This window comes from Arachis ipaensis, chromosome B09, assembly GCF_000816755.2.
Source record: "Arachis ipaensis cultivar K30076 chromosome B09, Araip1.1, whole genome shotgun sequence".
Lineage (NCBI taxonomy): Eukaryota > Viridiplantae > Streptophyta > Magnoliopsida > Fabales > Fabaceae > Arachis > Arachis ipaensis.
The window spans coordinates 142,410,071-142,431,384 of NC_029793.2; the positions used below are offsets into that span (position 1 = coordinate 142,410,071).

General features: G+C 32.4%; 2 protein-coding genes across 3 annotated transcripts in view; one reads left to right on the forward strand and one right to left on the reverse strand.

Moving 5' to 3' along the window:
* LOC107619787 (uncharacterized protein At4g15970) lies at nucleotides 7,732-11,874 on the forward strand. Of its 2 annotated transcripts, none has more exons than XM_021110994.1 (5): nucleotides 7,732-7,973; nucleotides 8,251-8,514; nucleotides 9,643-10,005; nucleotides 10,859-11,340; nucleotides 11,467-11,874. In XM_021110994.1, exons 1-5 carry the CDS (start codon nucleotides 7,971-7,973, stop codon nucleotides 11,519-11,521), a joined length of 1,167 nt encoding a protein of 388 aa, XP_020966653.1. In that variant the 5' UTR covers nucleotides 7,732-7,970; the 3' UTR covers nucleotides 11,522-11,874. The 2 variants fall into 2 exon arrangements, with proteins under 2 accessions (XP_020966653.1, XP_016177557.1); XM_016322071.2 differs by lacking the exon at nucleotides 7,732-7,973 and adding an exon at nucleotides 7,980-8,125.
* The window catches only part of LOC107618192 (protein ACCUMULATION AND REPLICATION OF CHLOROPLASTS 3), a gene marked incomplete in the record, with an annotated part of 9,291 nt that continues 6,177 nt past the window's right edge, over nucleotides 18,201-21,314 (reverse strand). Inside the window, 7 exon segments of the mRNA XM_016320180.2 lie at nucleotides 18,201-18,533; nucleotides 18,756-18,922; nucleotides 19,238-19,375; nucleotides 19,497-19,601; nucleotides 20,500-20,885; nucleotides 21,002-21,072; nucleotides 21,185-21,314. Of these exon segments, the coding sequence (XP_016175666.1) occupies nucleotides 18,476-18,533; nucleotides 18,756-18,922; nucleotides 19,238-19,375; nucleotides 19,497-19,601; nucleotides 20,500-20,885; nucleotides 21,002-21,072; nucleotides 21,185-21,314 (1,055 nt within the window).

A 21,314-nucleotide genomic window follows, 5' to 3' on the forward strand; every position in this document is an offset into this window, starting at 1 on the left:
TTAGGATATACAGGTCTTACATTGAGCATGTTGGTGTTAAACTGCATTTCTTGTTTCACCATCGTATTGACAACAAACCCTTCAAATTCAATAAAGTTTGAGGTCAACTCGCAAAGATTTTCGCCAGCCTTCATATATAATGTCTTGTTAGAAAATCTTAACATGTTTTTAATAATTTCCTTATTTGGAAATACCTTTTTATCGACAAAGTTAAAAGATTGACACATAAAATATGACTTGTTTTTTGTTTTGATTGCAAGCACATCATTTTTGACCTTCAACTCAGAATACATCACACAACCAACAAAAGCTACTATTTCTTTTCAAAAAAGTTCTCATCTTCTTGTTCTTTTTCTTTTTGTAACATTTCGATCTGTTGAACACTGTCCACCAATTAAGCAAGGTCAATAAATTATTGGTTAACTAGCTTTTTTCTAATTTAGAAGTCAAGCCCATTAATCAATATCTTGACAATTTCAGACTCTGAGATCAAATTATAGCGTTTATTTCTCATATTTTTTAATCGAATAAGATAATCTCCCATTGTCTTTGCATTGGGTTTTTTGATTGAGAACAAATCAGAGAGTGTAACTTTTCGTTCTCCTCTGAAAAATTAATCATGAAAACTCTTCTCCAACTGTTCCCATGAATGGATCGACTTGGGATATAAATTTAAAACCAAGTGAAAGCATTCGCAGTCAAAGAAGAAGGAAAGTATCTCATTTTAAGTTACTCATTGCTAGCTAGAACTTCAATTTCGACTGTGTAGTGAGCCACATGCTCGACAATTGACTCACCACTTCCTCCTGAAAATTTAGTGAGTAATTTTGGGTTTTGACTTCTCTGAAAAGTTCTACTTGCAACACATGATCAGGAAAAGAAGATATAGAATATGGTTAGTATGTCAACTTTACGTTGAAACTTACCCTATTTAGCATATGCTAGACAGCTTGTGTATCACCTTGTGCAATGTCACATTGGGCAAATTGATTTTGTCGAGCATTATCAAGGTTTTGCCCCCTGTTAACTATCATAGGTGACTGTCGACCTTCCAAGTGAGGTTGACGACCTCCTAGTGGATTTGGTGCCTTATAGTTACCTTGCACTGTCCCAGTCAATTCTTCATCTATCTCGCTACATGTTCAAACTTAGCATTACTATTTTCAATTAAAAGGTTTAAGACAGTTGTCATTTGCTGAATCAATATGTTGACCAAATCATGATGGTTTTTTGCTATTTGCTATCTAAAAATTGAGAAGGAATCTACAGTGATTCTACTCGACCTTTCTGAGACTAATAGGCCTTTATGCATTTCTTTAAGTGTCAAATTCATAATAAGGGGTCGAACAAGGTACCTACATTTATGTCGATGATTGAATCGACAAATCATTCCGAGTTGATATTGCCCCTACATATGGTTGCGTCAATGTTGACAAAATGCCTTGTTGAGGTAGTTGTGATATCACGGGTCCCGATATTATTGGTCTCAAATAGGGAGGATTGGCTATCATATATTGATATAAGTACGGGTTGTATCCTTGTACAAAACTTTGTGGATTTATTCCAAAAATTGGGTTCGACCGAACATTTGTATATACCCCAGGAATAAGTGGATTAGCCAAAAATGGGCGAATATTGAGGTAACCTATACATAGGTCAAGTAGTCGAATTTACTTCGACTACACTAGGAGAAACCATTGAAGTCACATTTATGTTGTTCATATGCCTAGTGAAACTTCTAGTAAAAGTCATAGGTACTTGTGTCGATTCAGTGACTTGTGGTTGTGGATATAATACTATTTCTTTAGAGTCGTAGTCTAACCCTTCTGTTGAAGAGAACAACTGAGATGACATAGAAATAGATGCGTTTAGAACCGCTATAGGGTATAAATTTACCATTTCACAAACGCATACACAACAACCACTTTAGGCCGCCAATTTTACCTAAGGTCGTACTGGGCGTGCTAATTTGTTTCGTCTAATTTTTCTTTTTTCGATCTCAACAGGAGGTGTCAACCAAGCTTGTAGGGGTGTAAGTTATCGAACCGGACCGAAAAATACCTCAAAAATCGAACCAAATTTTACAACAACCGAATGAAAAACCAAAAAAAATTGTTTTTTTTTTTCAAATTAAACCAATTGGTTCGGTTCGGTTTTCGGTTGGCTTGGTAGGAATCGAACCGAACCGAGGAAGGTGTTCCATAGTGGTTCTTTTTACCGGTTTACCCTTAGTTTAACCTAGTAATAAAAGCCTAAATCTGATTACCATGTCCATCCAAGGAAGATGTTTCTGACTACGGGTGTAAATTATCAAACTGGATCGAAAAATACCGTAAAATCGAACCGAAATTTACAATGACCGAATGGAAAATAAAAAAAGTTATTTTTTTTGTTTTTTTCGAATTAAACTGATCGGTTCGGTTCAATTTTCGGTTGGCTTTGTAAGAATCAAACCGAACCGAACCGAAGAAGGTGTTACATAGTAGTTCTTTTTACCGGTTTACTTTTAGTTTAACCTAGTAATAAAAGTCTAAATCTAAAATCCCTAACCCTCTTTCGCTTTCACTCGCGCAGTCACCCTCACCCAGACACCCACTCACCCACAACTCACTTCCATCTTCCATTCTTCCTCCTCCATGTGGCCATGCCTGAGAGAATGAGAGCCTGAGAGAGCCAGAGAGTCGGAGAGCATCGTCCACCATCAAGGAAGTCGTCCATCGTCGCTCGAAGTCGTTGCAAGTCGTCCATTCATCTCCATCGCAAACTCCCAGGCGTAGCAAAGAGATGGAGAGCGCTGTCGTCTAGTCCGCAGCGTCGTCCAGTTCACGCCCTCGTGCAGTCCGTGCCGTCATCCAGTCCGCACCGTCGCAACAAATCCTAAGCCGTCGCAACAAACCCTAAGCGGAGCAGCACTCCAGTCGCCGATCCCTCTCCTGCGAAAAGCAACTGAATAATGTCTTCTTTGGAGATTAGAAGTTAAATTTCAAATTTTTATAGTTGATTAAAGGCACATATATTAGTTAAATTCACAAATCAATATATTGTTCACCCATTTTGCGAAGAATAATCCATTTTTTTAATTTAACAGAAGTTGACAAACGCTCTCTATAGTCTGTACATTGAAAGTGTCTCTTACATTTTCAAAATAAATCAACTTTAAAGTAATTAACCAATTTAATTTGTTATCAACTTATCTTAATTAGGAAGATGAGTTTGACTAAAATTATTGTCCCTAATTGTTGTTGCTGGTCTGTTATTAACTAGGAAGATGAGTTTGACTAAAATTTTTGTCTCTGATTGTTGTTACTAGTCTGTGCTTAATTAAGAAGATGAGTTTCACTAAAATTATTGTCCCTGATTGTTGTTGCTGGTCTGTGCTTAATTAGGAAGACGAGTTTAACTAAAATTATTGTCTCTGATGAGTTTGACTAAAATTATTATCTCTGATTGTTGTTGTTAGTTTGTGCTTAATTAGAAACATGAGTTTGAATATAATTGTTCAACAAAATTGCTGTATTTTATTGTTGAATATAATTGTTGATTGTTATGTTTATATGCAGCCAACAAGCAATGAACAGCCTAATGAACCAACGCCTAAAAATGTTGAGTCTGTGGTACTTTCTTCAACGGACAGCGGTGTGCTTACCAAACCCCTGTCTCATCCTAGATCAAAGAAGAGGAAGGCTGATTCAACTAATGTGGGTGCAACTCCGGGAGCAACTCCTACAAATCTAGCTCAAAGCACTGTGGAAACTGATGAAGAGGATGACAAGGATGATCCCAATGAAGGTAACAGAAAACCTTATCGACCTAGGTCTTAGACTTGGGAACAATTTACAAAGGATCCTAAGTCCAAGCCATCACGTCCTATGGCTAAATGTAATTGATGTGGTGTATCATATGCATGTGACTCTCATAGAAATGGTACAACTAATATGCGATATCATATGTTGAACTAATGTAAAAAATTTTCTAGGGACTCGAATGACCCTAGTCAAACAATCCTTACCTTTCAACAAAAAAAAAACGGAGATAGGGTATTTATTGTAGTTACTTTTGATGCTGAAATGTGTAGAAAAGCCCTCGCTAGGATGATAATTGTTGATGAGATACCGTTCAAGTTTGTTGAGAGAGAGGGATTCAGATTCTATATGAATATTGTGCAACCTAAGTTTCCACTTCTGGAAAGGATTACTGTTGCTAAGGATTGTTGGAATCTTTATATTAGTGAGAACAATAGGTTGAAAACTGTGTTCAAACAACAAAATCAATTTGTTTGTTTAACTACTGATTGTTGGACTTCTGTGCAAAATTTAAATTATATGTGTCTCACTGCTCATTACATTGATCATGATTGAAAATTGCAAAAGAGGATTATCAATTTTTGTCTTATTAAAAACCACAAAAGAAAAACAATTGGTAAAAAAATTGAGAGATGTCTTTTGGGATAGGGGATATCTAGAGTGTTCATAATTATGGTTGATAATACTAGTTCTAATGATAGTGTAATATCTTATCTAAGAACTAGAATGGATTATTGGAATTTACATCCTTTGAAATAAGAGCATTTGCATGTTAAGTGTTGTACACATATTCTTAATCTTGTTATTAATGATGGATTGAAAGAGATGCATGAATCTATTAGCAAAATAAGAAATGCTATTAGATATGTGCGTGCTTCACCTAGTCACATGATAGATTCAAAAAATTTTATTAAGGAAGCTAGGATACAAGACAAATGTATTGTTTAACTTGATGTTCCCACTAGATGGAACTCTATATACACTATGCTTGAAAGTGGTTTGAAGTTTTAAAAGGCGTTCAAGAGATTAGGGGAGAGAGATACAGAATATTCTCTAATGCAAGGTGGTATTCAAAGGAATCTTGATTGGGACTATGCAAACCCTTTATGGAATTCTTGAAATTTTTTCATGATGTTACAAAGAGTGTGTCTGGTAGTTTGCTTGTGACTTTTTCTCAATATTTTCATGAGTTTTGTAAGATTTTGCGAGTGTTCAAAACTTCTTGTGGTAGTCGAGATCTATTATTTGGGAGTATGGCTGAGAGGATAAAGCTTAAGTATGACAAGTACTGAATAACATAAAAATATCAATATGATGATTTTTGTTGCTGTGGTTCTTGATCATAGATACAAGTTGAAGTTTGTGAACTTTAACTTTAAAAAGATGTATGATAAAGAAGATGCTGATTTTTTGGGTGCAAAAGTGAAAGATACCTTCTCCAAGATGTTTGAGTGATATGTGAATGCAAATAATGGAGGTAGATTTTATATTTTAGCAATAACAGATGGTGCATCAGATGTGGGAGTACCTAATGGCGACATGGCTGGTAATTTTTTCAAGGAGGTGCATTTTTATGAGATCATCAACAAGAATAAGATGGATTTGTATTTGATGGATGGTTTAGAGAAGTCTCGTGATCAAAATACTCTTGACATATTGAATTGGTGGAAGGTGAATTCCAACAAGTATCCTATCTTATCCCAAATAGCTAGAGATGTCTTAGCAATGCCGGTCTTGACTGTTGCTTCAGAATCGGCTTTTAGCATTGGTGGAAGAGTGCTTAACAACTACAGGAATTCTTTAACTCCAAAGTCAGGCATTGATTTTCATACAAATCTGGCTTCGTGCTTCTCCAATAACAACTGATTTTGAGGAACTTATTGAGGAGTTTGAGAAACTTGAATTAGGTATGCAAAATAGAAATTTAAAGTTTCTTTCATAGCTTATGTTTATAATTTATAATCTATATTGATTTCTTTGTTTTGTTTTTGTAGAAATTGCACCAATCGGAGAAGACGATGATGAATCTGGTGTGGATTCAGATTAAGCATGGTGGCTGTTTTGGATTTTATTTAGTTTTAAAGTTTATTTGTTTTGTTGTTTGTTAGACATTTCTAATTGTCTTTGTTTTTATATTTAATTGTTGGGACAAGTTGAAATGGTATTGAATTCGGATGTGATGTACTCTTGTTATTTTAGTTTATTGACTGTTTTAAACTTTATTTTATGATAATTTAAATTCTGTTTATTATCTTTAAAAAATTCGAAAAAAATTGACCGAACCAAACTGCTGTTGGTCTGGTTCAGTTTGATTGTGTCACAAATAGCAAACCGAACGGTTGATGTCATCAGAGAACTGAACAGGTCGGTTCGGTTGGTTTTCAGTCCAAAACCGAATCAAATCGAACCGATTACACCCCTACAAGGTTGTATCAAGATCTCAATTCGAAGAGCAGATACAACTCCTTTTTGTAGGTTGCTCTTAAGATTTAGAGATCATGCCCAATAAAAGTGTAAAAACAAAAGTAATTATGAAAGGTAGAAGTAAGAAAGAACAAGTGCAAAAAATAAACAAATAAAAATTGCAAGACTTATATTAAGATGTGCAGAAATTGACAAGTGCTTGAATGAAAATGACAGAATTTAAATAACAGAAAAGAAAAACACAGAAATGAAAATGGCTGAAATAAAAATGGAGTCTCCTAATACTTACATGGATTTGTGACTCTTGTTTCCAGCATTGGTGTGATTAGAAATTTTTAGAGTGAGTGAGTGTGTGAATGAATAAAAGCTCCCCTAACTTATTGGAATTACTAATCATATTTATAGAGAAAAAATTCTAAATTAACTGACATAAACTTCAACTTCAAGTAGTCTTAGACCTCAAACAAACTCGGACCCCAAGTAATCTTGAACTTCAAGTGAACTTGCGCAGCTAACATAAAGTAACTTGACCATCAAATCTAACATATTCTTATTTTCTTCAACTATGGTGTGCTTCATGCATATATGATCTTCGACTTTAACCATTGAATTCTTTTTTACATCGACCATTTATTCCATATTTTTAGCACAATAGAAATGAAAATGAGTTTCTTTTGACCCGAAATTTCTCTTCCTTCTCTATTCCCGTGTAGTAAAATGTTTGTTGCCTCTATTATATTTTTATCACATATTTCTATTTATTTTTCATCACACAAGAAGCGAATGTTCGTAGGTATTCCTGGATGTTAAACTTGATTTTTTTTAAAAAAATATAACACAACCATAATAAAATCTAATATAATTCAATTAAATTTATCAAATTAAGCCCAATCCAAACGTGACACAAAAAGGACATAATTTTTTTGTTAGAGAAAAATCACCTTGATTGAAGTACTTAACTATCATTAAAAGAAAAAATATTTTTTTATGAAAATAAAAGTAATGATATATCGTAATATTATAATTTTTTGTATTTTTTAAAATTGTGGAAGGCTCCAAATTGTGTACTTTTAACAAATTAAACGGTTTAATTTTTACTTCTCTAATTAATCGATTTTACATTTGAGAATAACACCTCAATAGTTTATATTTTAAAAAAGGGAAATATTAGGTAAACAATGACCATTTAGAACAACATAAACAATTATCAATCAAATAAAAACATACTACACCTCTAAATTATCCATTTAAATCTTAATATTAAAATAATCATCTGTACACTAGTGAAATAAACATCTAATATATCTATCGTTCACATTACTTAATATTTTCATTCTATACCTATATTTTTTTTTTAAATATCATTACCACTCCAATATGAAAAACAAAAAATGAAAAATAAACCCCTCATATTGAGGACGGAGAAATCACCTTTTTTGGTGGAGGACCAAACCTCCTTTGAAACCGAAGATTATTCAGATTGGGTATTACGTCATTGCGTCGGCCGTCATCTTCTTTTATCGCCCCCTGGATTGACTCATCAGCTAACACAACCGAGTAAGGATTAAAGCAGTAAGGACAAACATTACGTAAACAGGAAAAATATTCTATATTCTTATTATATTTTGGTGGTGAAATGAAAACTCTCTAGTCTCCACAATCGAATTCAAAGCTGCACAAAGTTTAGATTAAGTCAATTTTTATTTAGAAGGGAGAAAATTCCACGTCGGCAGGCAGTTAAAAATGGTAACAAATTGAGAGCATCAAACCTCACCTCAGTTTCTCACACTACTCACGTCACATCACACAGCAGGAACGTGAGAGTATGCGTTCCGCGTTCGTAACAGATTTGCCTCGAATCTCGATTTTTCAACTTGCACACTTCTTTCATCACTATTGTTACTATCTTTAGCTTAGCTTCTTCCATTTTCATTCGTTTTCATTTCCATGCACTCTTAGAACTCTAACTCCTCTCTGTTTCTTTCTTTCTCTCTCTCTCCACCGAACGCGATGATGACGTCAGCTACGACATCTTCATTCTCGCCGGAGACTGTTTCCAACGGCAACGACGCGCCTCTTCGCTGTCGGTGATTCCGCCGCCGAAATGTGGCCGGAGGCTAAAGTCCTCCACCTCCGGCGAGCACTCGCCGTTGCGCTCCTCTTCGCCACTGTTTCTCTCTCATGCTTGGTTCTCATCAGAGATGTCGAATCCTACCATTTCTTCTCCTCTTATCCTCTGTCTAGTTTTCCGAGCATTTTTCCGTCGGCGTCCACGGATCCCGTGGCGGTAAGTTCCTTTAAGTTTTCTGCTTTGTGTTACTCACGGTTTCTATGTTCTCTTGCATTTACAGCGTTTGTAATCTTTTATTGCGTTGTTTGCCTTATTTAAAGCAATGTGAACTTTAATTTCTACTGTGGACGTATTTGAAAATTGAAAGTGCGTAGTTGCGCTGTGCTGGCTCGTGTTTGTTGATATGCCTATGCGCATTGAGCTTCCTCAATTCCAACTGATTTAAATTCAATTTTATCTGTACTTGACTTGAGAATTTTCATCAAATATTCTGGACATTGTGTTTTTTAAATTGTATTTTACCTTGAAATATAGAATGAGACGGCGTTGATTTGCGAAAATTTATCCTGAGTAGCTTGTATTATTTTCGACTAAATATGTGTTATTAAAGGATCGGTACTTGTTATATTTGCAAGTTCTTTAGCAATCTGAGTGAGGAATTTTGAAAGCAGAAATAATGAAGTACAGCAGCAATCGGATAAATGATTTTGTTCGATTGGATATTTTCGAAAGTATTAGGGAAAAAATGTTTTAGGAATGTTCAATGTTGGAGAATTAGATACTGTACATGTATAGAAATATCTGTATGTTGAAAGCGGAAAAAAAAGGAAAAGAAAATAAACGAAAGAAAGAAGCTCTGCATGTTGAATAGCAGGATGTTTAGTAGTCTAAGGAAGTAAATTGATATTCTGGTTCACCAAGTTTGCCTTGAGCTGGTAAGTTCTGCACGTATTCCTCATGCAATGTTTATATTATTTATACTGGAAAATTGAAGAAAAAATTGTCGCCATTAACATAATCTAGAAACATTATATGTTGATTGGTGGTTTAATGATATTAAATTCTAGTTGCCTTTAATTTGTTGATTCGTTGATAATGGTGAATTTTCGGTGAGTGTAGCAAAAATGTGGATACATTGCTCTCTGCTAGCAGTGTCGGTGTTTTTACGTTTTTTTATACCTTTGTATTGCGATCAAAGAGAGTCCTACCATGAAAATGTTAAACTGAATCTCCTATTGGAGTACTAATTTAGTTTCATTAGTACTTATGGTTGTTTATTTATGCCAACTTTTCCATGGAACGGTAACCGTGTTCTTCATTAATTTTGAATTGATTCTTCTGCAGACAAAGAATGAATATCCACTTGGAAAGATCCTCAATGATGCGGCAATGAAGGACAAAACGGTTATCTTGACCACGTTAAATGAAGCATGGGCAGCTCCAAATTCACTCGTTGATCTTTTCCTTGAGAGCTTTAAAATAGGAGACCGTACCCGTAGGCTTTTAAACCATTTGGTTATCATTGCATTGGATCAAAAGGCGTTTGCACGCTGTCAAGCTATACACTCCCATTGCTTTTCTCTTGATACCGAAGCTGACTTTCATGAAGAAGCATTCTTTATGACTCCTACATACCTGAAGATGATGTGGAGAAGGATCGATTTTCTCCGCTCTGTTCTTGAAATGGGGTACAATTTTGTGTTCACGGTAACTTTTATATCCTATCACTAACATCTTCACGCTCAAGATTGCTTGGCTTAAATCCTAACAGACGTAAAAATTTTCCCGGAGTTGTGATGCTCATCAATTTTGCAATTGGTTTTCTTCAAAAGACAAAAACTAATGCTCAATGGGGAGGTTTCTTTGTTACATGAATGATGGAATCTGGAATGGTTATTTATTAGTTGAATTTGGAACCTTTTTATGAGTTAGGTTGGCATTTTTTCAAGTAAATAATACATTGATTGCAGAAATACAAATGCATATTGTTGTATTGATCTTTTAGGCTAGGTACAAGTATGCTGCAATTTTCTCTATTTAGTTTGATAGGGAATTATAACATTTTAAAATGGTGGTTATGCACAAACTAGGAGTTCATTTTTTCCATGTAAATCATCTTGCAGCAGTACTCTTCCTCAGTTACTAATGATATGAAGAATTTTAGAATGGCAATTTCCCTTTTCCCACCTTCTAATTTTTTTGCAGCTCCAGACATCACAGTTAAAGATGCAACAAATATTTATGTTTTCTGAAAATATATACCTGCATCTAACTTTATTGAATCAATAATATTATTAGATGTAACAATAATATTATGCTTTATCAAAAGTCCTTTGAGTTTACCAAATTAGAACCCAACTGATAGAAGAAAGTATATCAGTACATAGTTTTCTGCAACAAAGTGCATTCATGGTTTTTAGTATGTTATATCTTCCTGCCTTCTAATTTTTTCTCAATTCAAGACATGACAGAAAAGATCCAGTATGCATTTGATGTTTTCTAAACCTATGTATATACATTTCTAAGGTGTCTAAATTAGATACTTGTGTTCCTCTTACAGGACGTTGATGTCATGTGGTTTAGAGACCCTTTCCCAAGGTTTCACCTTGATGCAGACTTCCAGGTAGCATGTGATCATTTCACAGGTACCTTCGATGATGTACAGAACAGACCCAATGGAGGGTTCAACTTTGTAAGGTCCAATAATAGGTCAATAGAGTTTTACAAATTCTGGTACTCGTCACGGACAACCTATCCTGGATACCATGACCAAGATGTCCTCAATTTCATCAAAGTTCACCCATTCATTTCTGATATCGGACTAAAGATGAAATTCTTGGATACAACTAATTTTGGTGGCCTTTGTGAACCAAGTAGGGATCTAAATCAAGTTTGTACAATGCACGCAAATTGTTGCATTGGTATGGAAAACAAGCTTTACGATCTCAGAATTATGCTTCAGGATTGGAAACATTATTTGTCTTTGCCTCCAAGTTTGAAGAGATTGTCGGTTGTTTCCTGGAGGGCTCCTCAGAAATGCAGGTTGGCCGTATACTCAAGCCTTTCTATTCATAACCTTACCTTGTCTTCAGCTTACTATTCTGGAACTAGTCTTTGTCTCTTTTCCTTTCTTTAATGTGCTCTTACTGGTGTAAAATTTCTCCTCAGCATTGAAGCTATCTTCAAACTCAATGGTACACCAGAGAAGAATGTTCAAGGTTGAAGTGCATCAGTTCGATTGCATGCGTTACATTTCTCACGTGTACAGGTGGAAGTTCAGAGTTCTCAAGGATTAAAGGTTAGATATAGGTATGATTAGGAAAAATCAGTTTTGCTAAAACTCTTTAAGTGAAGTATCACTCCAACTAAAAAGCATATAGGCAATATGAAAGTTGTAACATGCTGTTCAATTCATTGATTTGACGTGTTTCCAGGTGGGAAATTTCTGTGCTTAACGCAATGTTGTGCACGTGTTTAACTAGTTTCCCCTATCTCCGAGAAACCCAAGCGACCTCTAATTCTCAAACTACTTTCTTCTTTTTAAATCAAGTGTCTTTTTTACTTTTTGAAAAATCACACACTTATTGTGAGAAATTGGAAATGAGAAAGTCTAGGGGGCCATATTAGAGTTGGAGAAGATGATGTCGGTTATAGATTCCCGTGTTTTCCCCCTTCCCTCCGTTTTCTTCTCCCATCTGCCTTGAACCTTTTCCCTTGCTTCCGTTCCTTTGCTTTGTAACTCTAGTTACTACTAAGGGTGGCAATATGTACCCTACCCGCAGGTATCCAATCCGATCTCATCCGGTCCGGTAGGATGTGGGTAGGGTTCTCATGTGGGTCGGGTAGGGTAGCGTGCGGGTTAAACTCAACTCTATGTGACCAACTCGCATATGGAAATGGATCCTCTCTATTTTTTTTAACATTTGAGAGAATAAAGTGTGATTTTTCACCTTTAATTTTATAAGTGGGACCAAAATTAAATAGGAGAGAGAGAGCAATGAAGGGTGAGATCCTACACTGGATACCATCCAGTTTTTTTTCCACTAAAGAGGATCCACTCCTCCCGCACCTTATATATGTATACATTATATATTTATATAAAAATATATTTCAACTGGATGTTAACCAAAGATCTCTCACTAAATGTAAAAGATTTGGAAATGGATCCACTTAATTTTTTTTAACAATTGAAGGAGTAAAGTGTGAAAAATAGATCCTCTCCATTTTTTTTAACACTTGAGAGAATAAAGTGTTATCTCTCACTTTTTATTCTATAAGTGGGACCAAAATTAAATAGGAGAGAGAGAGCAATGAAGAGTGAGATCTTACACTGGACACCATCCGGTTTTTTTTCCACTGGAGAGGATCCACTCCCGTAAAGTGTGATCTCCTACAATTAATTTTATAAGTGAGACAAAAAACAAATATAAAAGAGAGAGTAATGAAGAGCTAGAGATCACACTTTACACTCTCAATTTTTTTTAACAATTAAGAGATCCATTCCCCAAAAGATCCTTAGTGCTTGTTTGGGGTCATTATCTTGATAAAAAAGAGATCTTTTTTTCAATAAAAAATGATCTTTTTTATTTTTTAGCGTGTTTGACAAATTTCTAGTAGTAAAAGTAAAAACACTAAAAAAATTAAAAAAAACATCTTTTTTGAGAAGCTGTAATTTACATCTTTCTTACTAAAACAAATAAAAAATATCTTTTTTTCTTAAAAAAAAGATATTTTTCATATAATAAATAAATAAAAAAGTACTTTTATATTGTTATACCCAAACATAATTGATAAATAAAAAGATATTTTTACATGAGATATTCAAACATAAAATTACTTTTACTTTTCCATGAGATTTAAAAAAAAAAAAAGATAACTCGAAAAAAGATCTTTTCTTAGAAACTCACCCAAACAAGCCTTAGTCATTAAAAAAAGATCATTAATTGATAATTTAATAATATTTTTTTTACATAAAAATCAGTTCTATTTTAAATTATCATCAAGTTATATAATAATGTTACATCTTTTTTGTAACCCGTGGTTAGGGTCGACTACCCGCAGATTAAGAGTGGATAGGGATAGGGTTGAGATATTCTCAACCTGCAGATAGAGTAGAGTTAAATTTATATAAAAATCAGAATTCGCGAATAGAATTAGAGTTGGCTCCAAACCCTTCCCTACCCTATCCATTACCAACCCTAGTTACTACTTACCAATCTTGATGTTAATGATGCAGTCAATCGTTTAGGCCAAATTGAATTGGCCTTTAAACCCTGGCGCTCCTGGAGGGATAATATTTACCAGGAAACCAACTAAAAATGTGTTTCGAAGAAAAGATATCGGGACTTACTGACTAGGTTTTTGTTAGACAGGGTTGGAAAGGAGGTTGAGATCGAGACATATTGGGATACAGATACTGAGAGACTAATTTTTTTTATTGTGTTTGTAGTAAAATGTAATTATCAGAGTTATGTTTCGTTATCATATTTATTTTAAGATAAATATAAAAATTAAGATGTAGATTTAAAATTTAAAAAATTAAATAAAAATATTTTTAAAAAAAATATTATTTAAAACTAAAATTTTAATTTTAATTTTGATCACTAAATACAATATTCAGTCTTAATTCTCTAATCTCAATTTTAGTCTCAAGGAAACATATACATCTTTAAGGCTGTTTAGAAATTAAACTTTCTTTTAGCTCTCGTTTACATTATTTAGGATCTATTTATTTATTTTGATAAAGGTTCTATTTTTATTAGAATTTTGGTGATAAGTGTCTTTAGAAAAAAATACAAAGGTTCTATTTTTATATATCTAATTTGAAACTTCAAACTTTTATTTTTTCTACAAAAAATTTTATATATTAATCTTCTTAACAATTGCACCAAGAGCAACATGCAGGTTTTCCATAAAGGTGTTTTAACGATAAAACTTTTCATTAGAAAAAGATAGGAGTTAGTGCATTAGCTATCATAAAGAGCCTAATACTTTTGTTTTGTCAATAAAAAAAATGTTAGTATAGACATAAAAAGATGTTCATTATATTACCTGCATTCGTTAGTAAACTTTTGTTTTGTAGCTATTTTAAAAAATGTTAAATACTATGATTCCAGTGCTTTTGTTATTTGAATTTAATTTCAATCCTTAATTAAATTCAATTGTGGTATATTAGTATATTTGATTTAAGTTCTTTTGTTCGAAATAAACCAATAAGTATAACACTGAATTTAATCACACTCTTCTAAGAATTATGTATAAAAGTTAATTGAATTCCTTATGTTTAACTATATATGTTTTCTTCATTGAAGCAACAAAGTTCAAAACTAGACTCAGATATCAAAATTATTATTATTTTTTTTTATTTTTTTAATAAATACATAACATATAAATTAAAAATAGAACTGAATGATTTTTTTTTATTTCTTCATTAATTTTTTTAGTTAAACTCTAACATCAAATCCACTAAAACCTCAAGATTTGGAGTTTTTAAGGTTTATTAATATGTTTTTAGTCCTGAATGATTTAATTGTTTTATCCATGTTAAAATTACATAAAAAGAATTTAGTAGAGAGGGGTGGGGTTTTCTTTTTTGTTAAAATTTGAAAAAAGAATAAGAGGGATAATTTTGAAAATTTGTATAATTTTTAAAGGTTTGGATAAAATTTTCAATTGAAATTCTTCTTTTACAGCTACATTTTCTCCAATTCTATCAAGGTTTGAATTATAGGGTAAGGACATGGATAAGTTTAATTTTGTTTTTCTGTGGATAATTTTATCAATATTCTAAATATTTATAGATAAAAATGATAGTATATTCTTTGAAATGCCTTTCGAATTGTATTTTCCCGTAATTAGAAGTGAGAATCCTATTAAGGTTTGCATTGTCAATTCGTCATGGTCTTTTGGTACAATAAATCCCGTAGTAGTAGTAGTAGTTAATATGCAGGACTTTCAATTAGGTTTTGGCATTTATGATTCAAATGTCAGACAACTTTATTATTGCATTAAACGTAAACTAGATTCATCTTAATTTTCGTTTTATACGCAACAATAAATTACATTTTTTAGGCACAGTTTGAGTAAACAACTTAATTAACTTTCTTTTAAAAAAATAATTTAAATAATAAATAACTATATTAAAAGTAGTTTATAAATAAATTATTTTATATTTAAATTTTTAGTTTTAAAGGTTTTTAATTTATAAAAATATAGTAAAAAGTAGTAGTATTGTGAGAGAAATCATTTTTTTTAACTTCTCTATAAACTCCTAAATAATTTTTTAGAAAGCCACAATTTAATTTTAAAAATTGCACAAGACATTAATACTACTACTTTTCATAAGTCAAAAACTCAAAAAAACTACTTTTAAAGTTTTCCAAACGGACCTTACTACTCTATCACTAATTGAGTTCTAGACTTCTAAGAATATAATAAAATAATAGTAAACTTATGAACATGCAAGAAATATGAGAATTCAACTACATTTAATTAGATTTATTTAATTTTATGTTAAATAGTATTTTTGGCTCTATATTTGATTTCTTTTCGCTTTACTTCTGAAAATTTTAAATTCTTTGTCACTAAAATTTTCAAAGTTTGTTGTTTAGATCTCCAATTCTCCACAATTCAATTTCCTGTTTTCACTTTCATAAAAACCAAAATAGAAAGAACAATTCTTATAAATACTTAAAAAGTTAAAAAGTTAAAAAGTTAATGCGTATAGCTAGTTCTAATGTACTTCAATAAGGAGTGCAATATTTCAAAAAATTAACTATTGAAAAAAAAATTATTATTAAAAATAAAACGTGCAATAAAGAGTGCAATATTTCAAAAATTTATACAAATTATTAAAAATAAAAAAATAAAACACTCTAAATTCTAAAGCTGATTATCTAAACTATGAATCTAAAATATAATAAATAAAAAACTAAAATTTGTTTAATTAACAAAAAATATCACACTATTTAGTAAAATACATTTAAAGATGAACTAAAACATATATAATCTTCTAACCTTTAATTTTATACTATTGATTAACGCACATGATTTTATTATTTCATATACTTCGTTCATAAAACTTCCATGATAAATTTCGAAACTCGCCATTATGAGTTTTCAATTCAACATGATGCAAAATAACCATATATCTTGCATACTCTAAAAACATTTTTAATGCGTATATTGTAAAACAATTACAACCATATCATTATACAAAAATGCTATTTATACACTAAAATTAACCACTAAAATCAGTCATCAATATATTTATGTATAAATACATGTGCAGTTTAATTTATTTTCAATATATATTTATATTCCAACATACATTTTATATTAGTGACGTGACTAATTTTGGTATACATGTAGCATTACTCTTCATTTTATTATAAGGATTAAAAGTCATTCATCAAAAATTAAAAAGAATGGTTATAATTACTCTTGAACTACACGATAAATATTGACAACACTATAATATAAATCTTTCTCGCAGAACAGCTGGTGTATAAGGGCCGCATAAGAAAATAATTTTAGTATTTCAGTACTTCCAAAAAGTGAGAACGCAGAGGGCTAAAATTTTTAGAGGTGGAGAATAAAACTTTAATAACATTTTATACCTAAAATACTCTCATTTTAATTAATTAATTTCAATTTTATCCTTTATGCAAATTAAATTAAAATTTCATTCTTGTTTCAATTTCTGTCTTCTATTTTTTATCAAATAGAATACTAAGATTTATTTTAATCCCTATCTCTTAGTCTCTGTTTCTCAATCTCAGTCTTTTCGTCTCTATCTCTCCACCAAATGTTACCTTAAGGAATTCAATCTTTTCGTTTCTATCTCTCCACCAAACGCTACCTTAAGAAACTGATGGATAAGGAGCAATACGAGTATGAAATCAGACATATCTGGCTATATTATGATGAATATAATTACGAGATTAAAAGTATTACACGACTAACATTTTTTATATACTAATACTGATAAATTCTCTATTTTTTTTTCTCTAAAAGTGTTGACTCCTAATGTTTCTCCTAAGAAATTATTCACCTTCGTGCAGGATACTATTAAATTAACTAATTAGTGCTAAATTCTCTAAAGATAATGGAAATAGAGGTTTTAAAGTTTTTCGTGGATCGAATATTATTAAAACTTAACCATTTAACTTCTTCAGCAAAATTCTTGAAAAATCTTCTATTTTTAATACTTTAGCAATCCACTTAAAGATGAATAAAATGTTTTTTCAAACTTTCGGAGACTCATTTTGAAAAGATTTAAATTCTTTCATATTATAAGAAATCACGTATTATTTAGAAATATATACTCCTAGTATTAATTAATTGTTCACTTTAATAATTTGACACAATGCAAAACCAATGTATTGTTTAAATACATTAAATTTTTGATGTAACATCATTAAAATAGATAATTATTTGATGGTGGGAATTCATAGAGATGATTTTATGTGAAGTTGATAGTTAAAACTTGTTAAATAATTTCGTCAAATATATTAAATCATCTAACAATTTTCAAACATCTTCCAATTTTCAAATATCTTCACATAAAGACTACATGTAAATGTCCATATGTAAATGTCCATGGATATCAAATGAAATAAAGCCATAATTAACTTTTATAAATGCTAGATTAACTTTGGTCCATGTCACCAAGATTTGTCTAAATTTTATGTAGTTGTCGAAAACCTAACGCAATCTAATTCATATACCTACCTACTCGAACATGGATTCCGAAGCCCGGCATCTGTCAAAGCATAAAAAGCCAGATGTACACCCCCATGCACGAATTGTGCAGGAAATCACACACATACACACACACATAACACATTTAAAATAAAGAATAAGAAAAATTATTTTTTTACCAAAAATTTGGAATTCAAATATTAAGAATAAAAAAATATTTTTTTATGGATATATGAAAAATATTTTTAAAACAAAAAATAAAATAGTGCACCAAATTTCTCCTGATCATCCCCTTCCCCTTTACATATAGTAGCATAAAGAGAAAAGAAAACATATAACATTGCCAACAACTAACACCTATACAACATAGGTTAAGTAAAATAAAACAAGAACAAAACCTAAAAGTAAGACCGAGAGACAAGATTACGAGAGTCACAGTAAACAGAATTTAGGGTACCATATTTATGCCGCTTGGTCATCTGTATAACTGTTTGATGTCTAAAAGAACACCTTGTTTCCAAATCTCAGTATACCTGTCCAAAATACAGTTGAACACAACATATGTTTGAATTAAAAACACAAGACTGAAATTCTTGTTTTTCACGCCAAGGGGTGTTGTATTGAGTATAAATTGTTAAACCTTGATTTTATTTTTATTTTTTTTTGAGGAAAGATGATCAACATGCCAATAAGTGATAAGATAGAAGTCATGTACAAATACAAGCAACAAAACCAGTAAGACTAAATACTTATACCTAGTTCCGTTAGCATCGATGCAAAGAAACTGGCCATGACGCCAACCATCTTTGAAATTCCCAAAGAAGGCATCACCAGACTTACTGTAGAACCTCCCCTCACCATTGGCCTTTCCCTTCCAAAAGTTTGCAAACCACCGATCACCAGTGTGAAAATAAAACCAACCCTGGATAATAAATAAACAACAATTACCATCCAGTACAACTTCATCGAAACACCATCAAAGATTGGTGTGTAATCAAGTACTATGATTCCCCCATACACTTTATAGCAGTTGAAATCAAGATAAATTGCCATACAAGATCGACATGATAGATTGCTACTGGTTCTAGAAATGATAAGTTGGATCAAATCATTTTCTATATTACGCTGTAACTATTGCTAAAACTCACACAATCTCTTATCTAACATGCTAATCACTTTCGTCATCTTTAGCTTCAACAAATCATCATTGGAAAGTATACATCAAAATCTAACGAACCTTGCCGTGCATGACATCATCCCTCCATGTTCCTTGAAACATGTCTCCGTTTTTGAAATAGAAGGTACCTGGCCCTGATCTCTTACCATGGCGCCATGAACCATCATATATACTTCCATCTCCAAGAATAAGACGCCCCTGAATGTAAATTTTAATATAGTTGTTCTCCCAGCATGCAGTGAGGAGGAAAAAAAAAACAGAAAACTTAAAATTCCAGAGTCTAGCTAGACAAATGATTTGGAAGAAACTCAGAACTCACCTTTCCTTCAGGAAGACCTCCTTGGCATCGTCCCTTGTATCTTCCTCCCCTGTATTGCATTTCCACAACAGGATTCCACTTTTTTGACAAGTCCCGTTCTGCCTCCTGTGTATAAAATATAGTCACCCTAAATTCCTTATTATTTGAGATTAGAATAAATTGAGAAAGCATACAAGAGAATAATGAAAATCTTAAATAATTAGATGGCTGCAATGTAAAAGTTAAAACCCAATAGAATTATACTTTCAAAAGGAGAATTTAGTTTTTGTTCTGGAATTTGGTATTCTATGGGGTTTGAAGTTGCCTTGCACTAAATCAATTCCATAGGTAGCAAGGTCTTGGGGGTTATTTCTTTTCCAAAGTTATATTGTAGTCCAAAGTACGGAATGCTCTTCTAAGTCAAACAATAACTAGGAGCTTGAACTGAAGGATCTAGATCCTACACATTATAGATAATATAAGGAAAAATTGAACTTCCTTTTTAATCTAAAGCCAAATTCAGGTGATAGCCATGTGAAATTAATATTCAAGTAAAATTAGAAATATTCTCAAATGAAGCTTTAATATTTCTGCAAGTAGTGAGCAAATCTCCACTCAAGCCTAATTTTAAATAGTAGAAGGAGAATAAGGCACGTTAAATTTTGAGCTAATGCCCAAAGAACATTTTTTGCAACAAAAACTTACTAGAAGGACCACTGTAATGAAGAAGGATAAAATAGGCTCCTCAAACAAATCAACAAATCAAAATAAAACCTGAACAATGATAATCATATAAAGGAACCCTCCAAGAAAGTACACAATGCCATCAGAGGGTAGAAAATGACAATTGCATGATGAATGTTAAATTTTATAGAGAAATATCTCTTGTTAAATTGTCAACTACAGAATTTATACCTTGACTCATGAAATATTGACTAATTACAGAACATTCATCAAATTTATTTTCAGGAATACATAAATGAATGAGTCATCAACAAATTTCACAGCCATTAAGCATCATTACCAGCATAGAAGCAGCTCGATCAGATAGTACTCCATGCTTCTTTGGTTTATTAGCATCTTTTCCCTTCAAAAGTGAAGATGCCAATCCCTTTACTGCTTCCAAACTTGCATCAGTCACTACATTCCAAGAAGGGATTCCCTCATTTATTGTTGATACATTTACTTCATTGACAGATTCCGGTTCCTTCTGTTCTGTCATGAATGAGACTTTTAAACAATCTTTCAAATCTTCTGAAGGCCTCACACCTACAGGAAGGTGGAATATGCTTAGATTATCTATCATATGTGTTGCATCAGCTACCCGTTCTTGGGCCCACTCCCTTGCCACTTCATATCCAGGACCCAGATTCCAGTTTTCAAGTTGCTCCCTTTGAAAAGCATAGTCATCTAATACAACTCAATTTGAAATTAAACAAAAGAACAACAGAAAAAGAAATTATTCAACAATGGTTCAACAGCAATGATACAAGGTAGTCAAAATTTCAGTGTCTCAAAATTACCACCTTCAATAATAGAGTCATAAGGGACAGAATTCTGGGCTATAGAGTCAAACATATCTTCTTTCTCAGAAAACCTAATACAGTTCAGAAGCCAACATCGAGAAGGTGAAAAGCAAAATTACTTTGTTTAAAAAATTAGAAACGATTTTCCTTTTCATTTGGGGGAGCCTAAGATAGAGAGAAAACCTTGAAGTAGCCAACTTGGAGCTGCTGCTGCTCACTCTTGGCTCCAACTGTTCATTGTGATTATTAAAACTGCCATCTACAAAATGCGCAGCATTCTTATTTGGCTCCTCATCCCTTTCATAAGACTCCA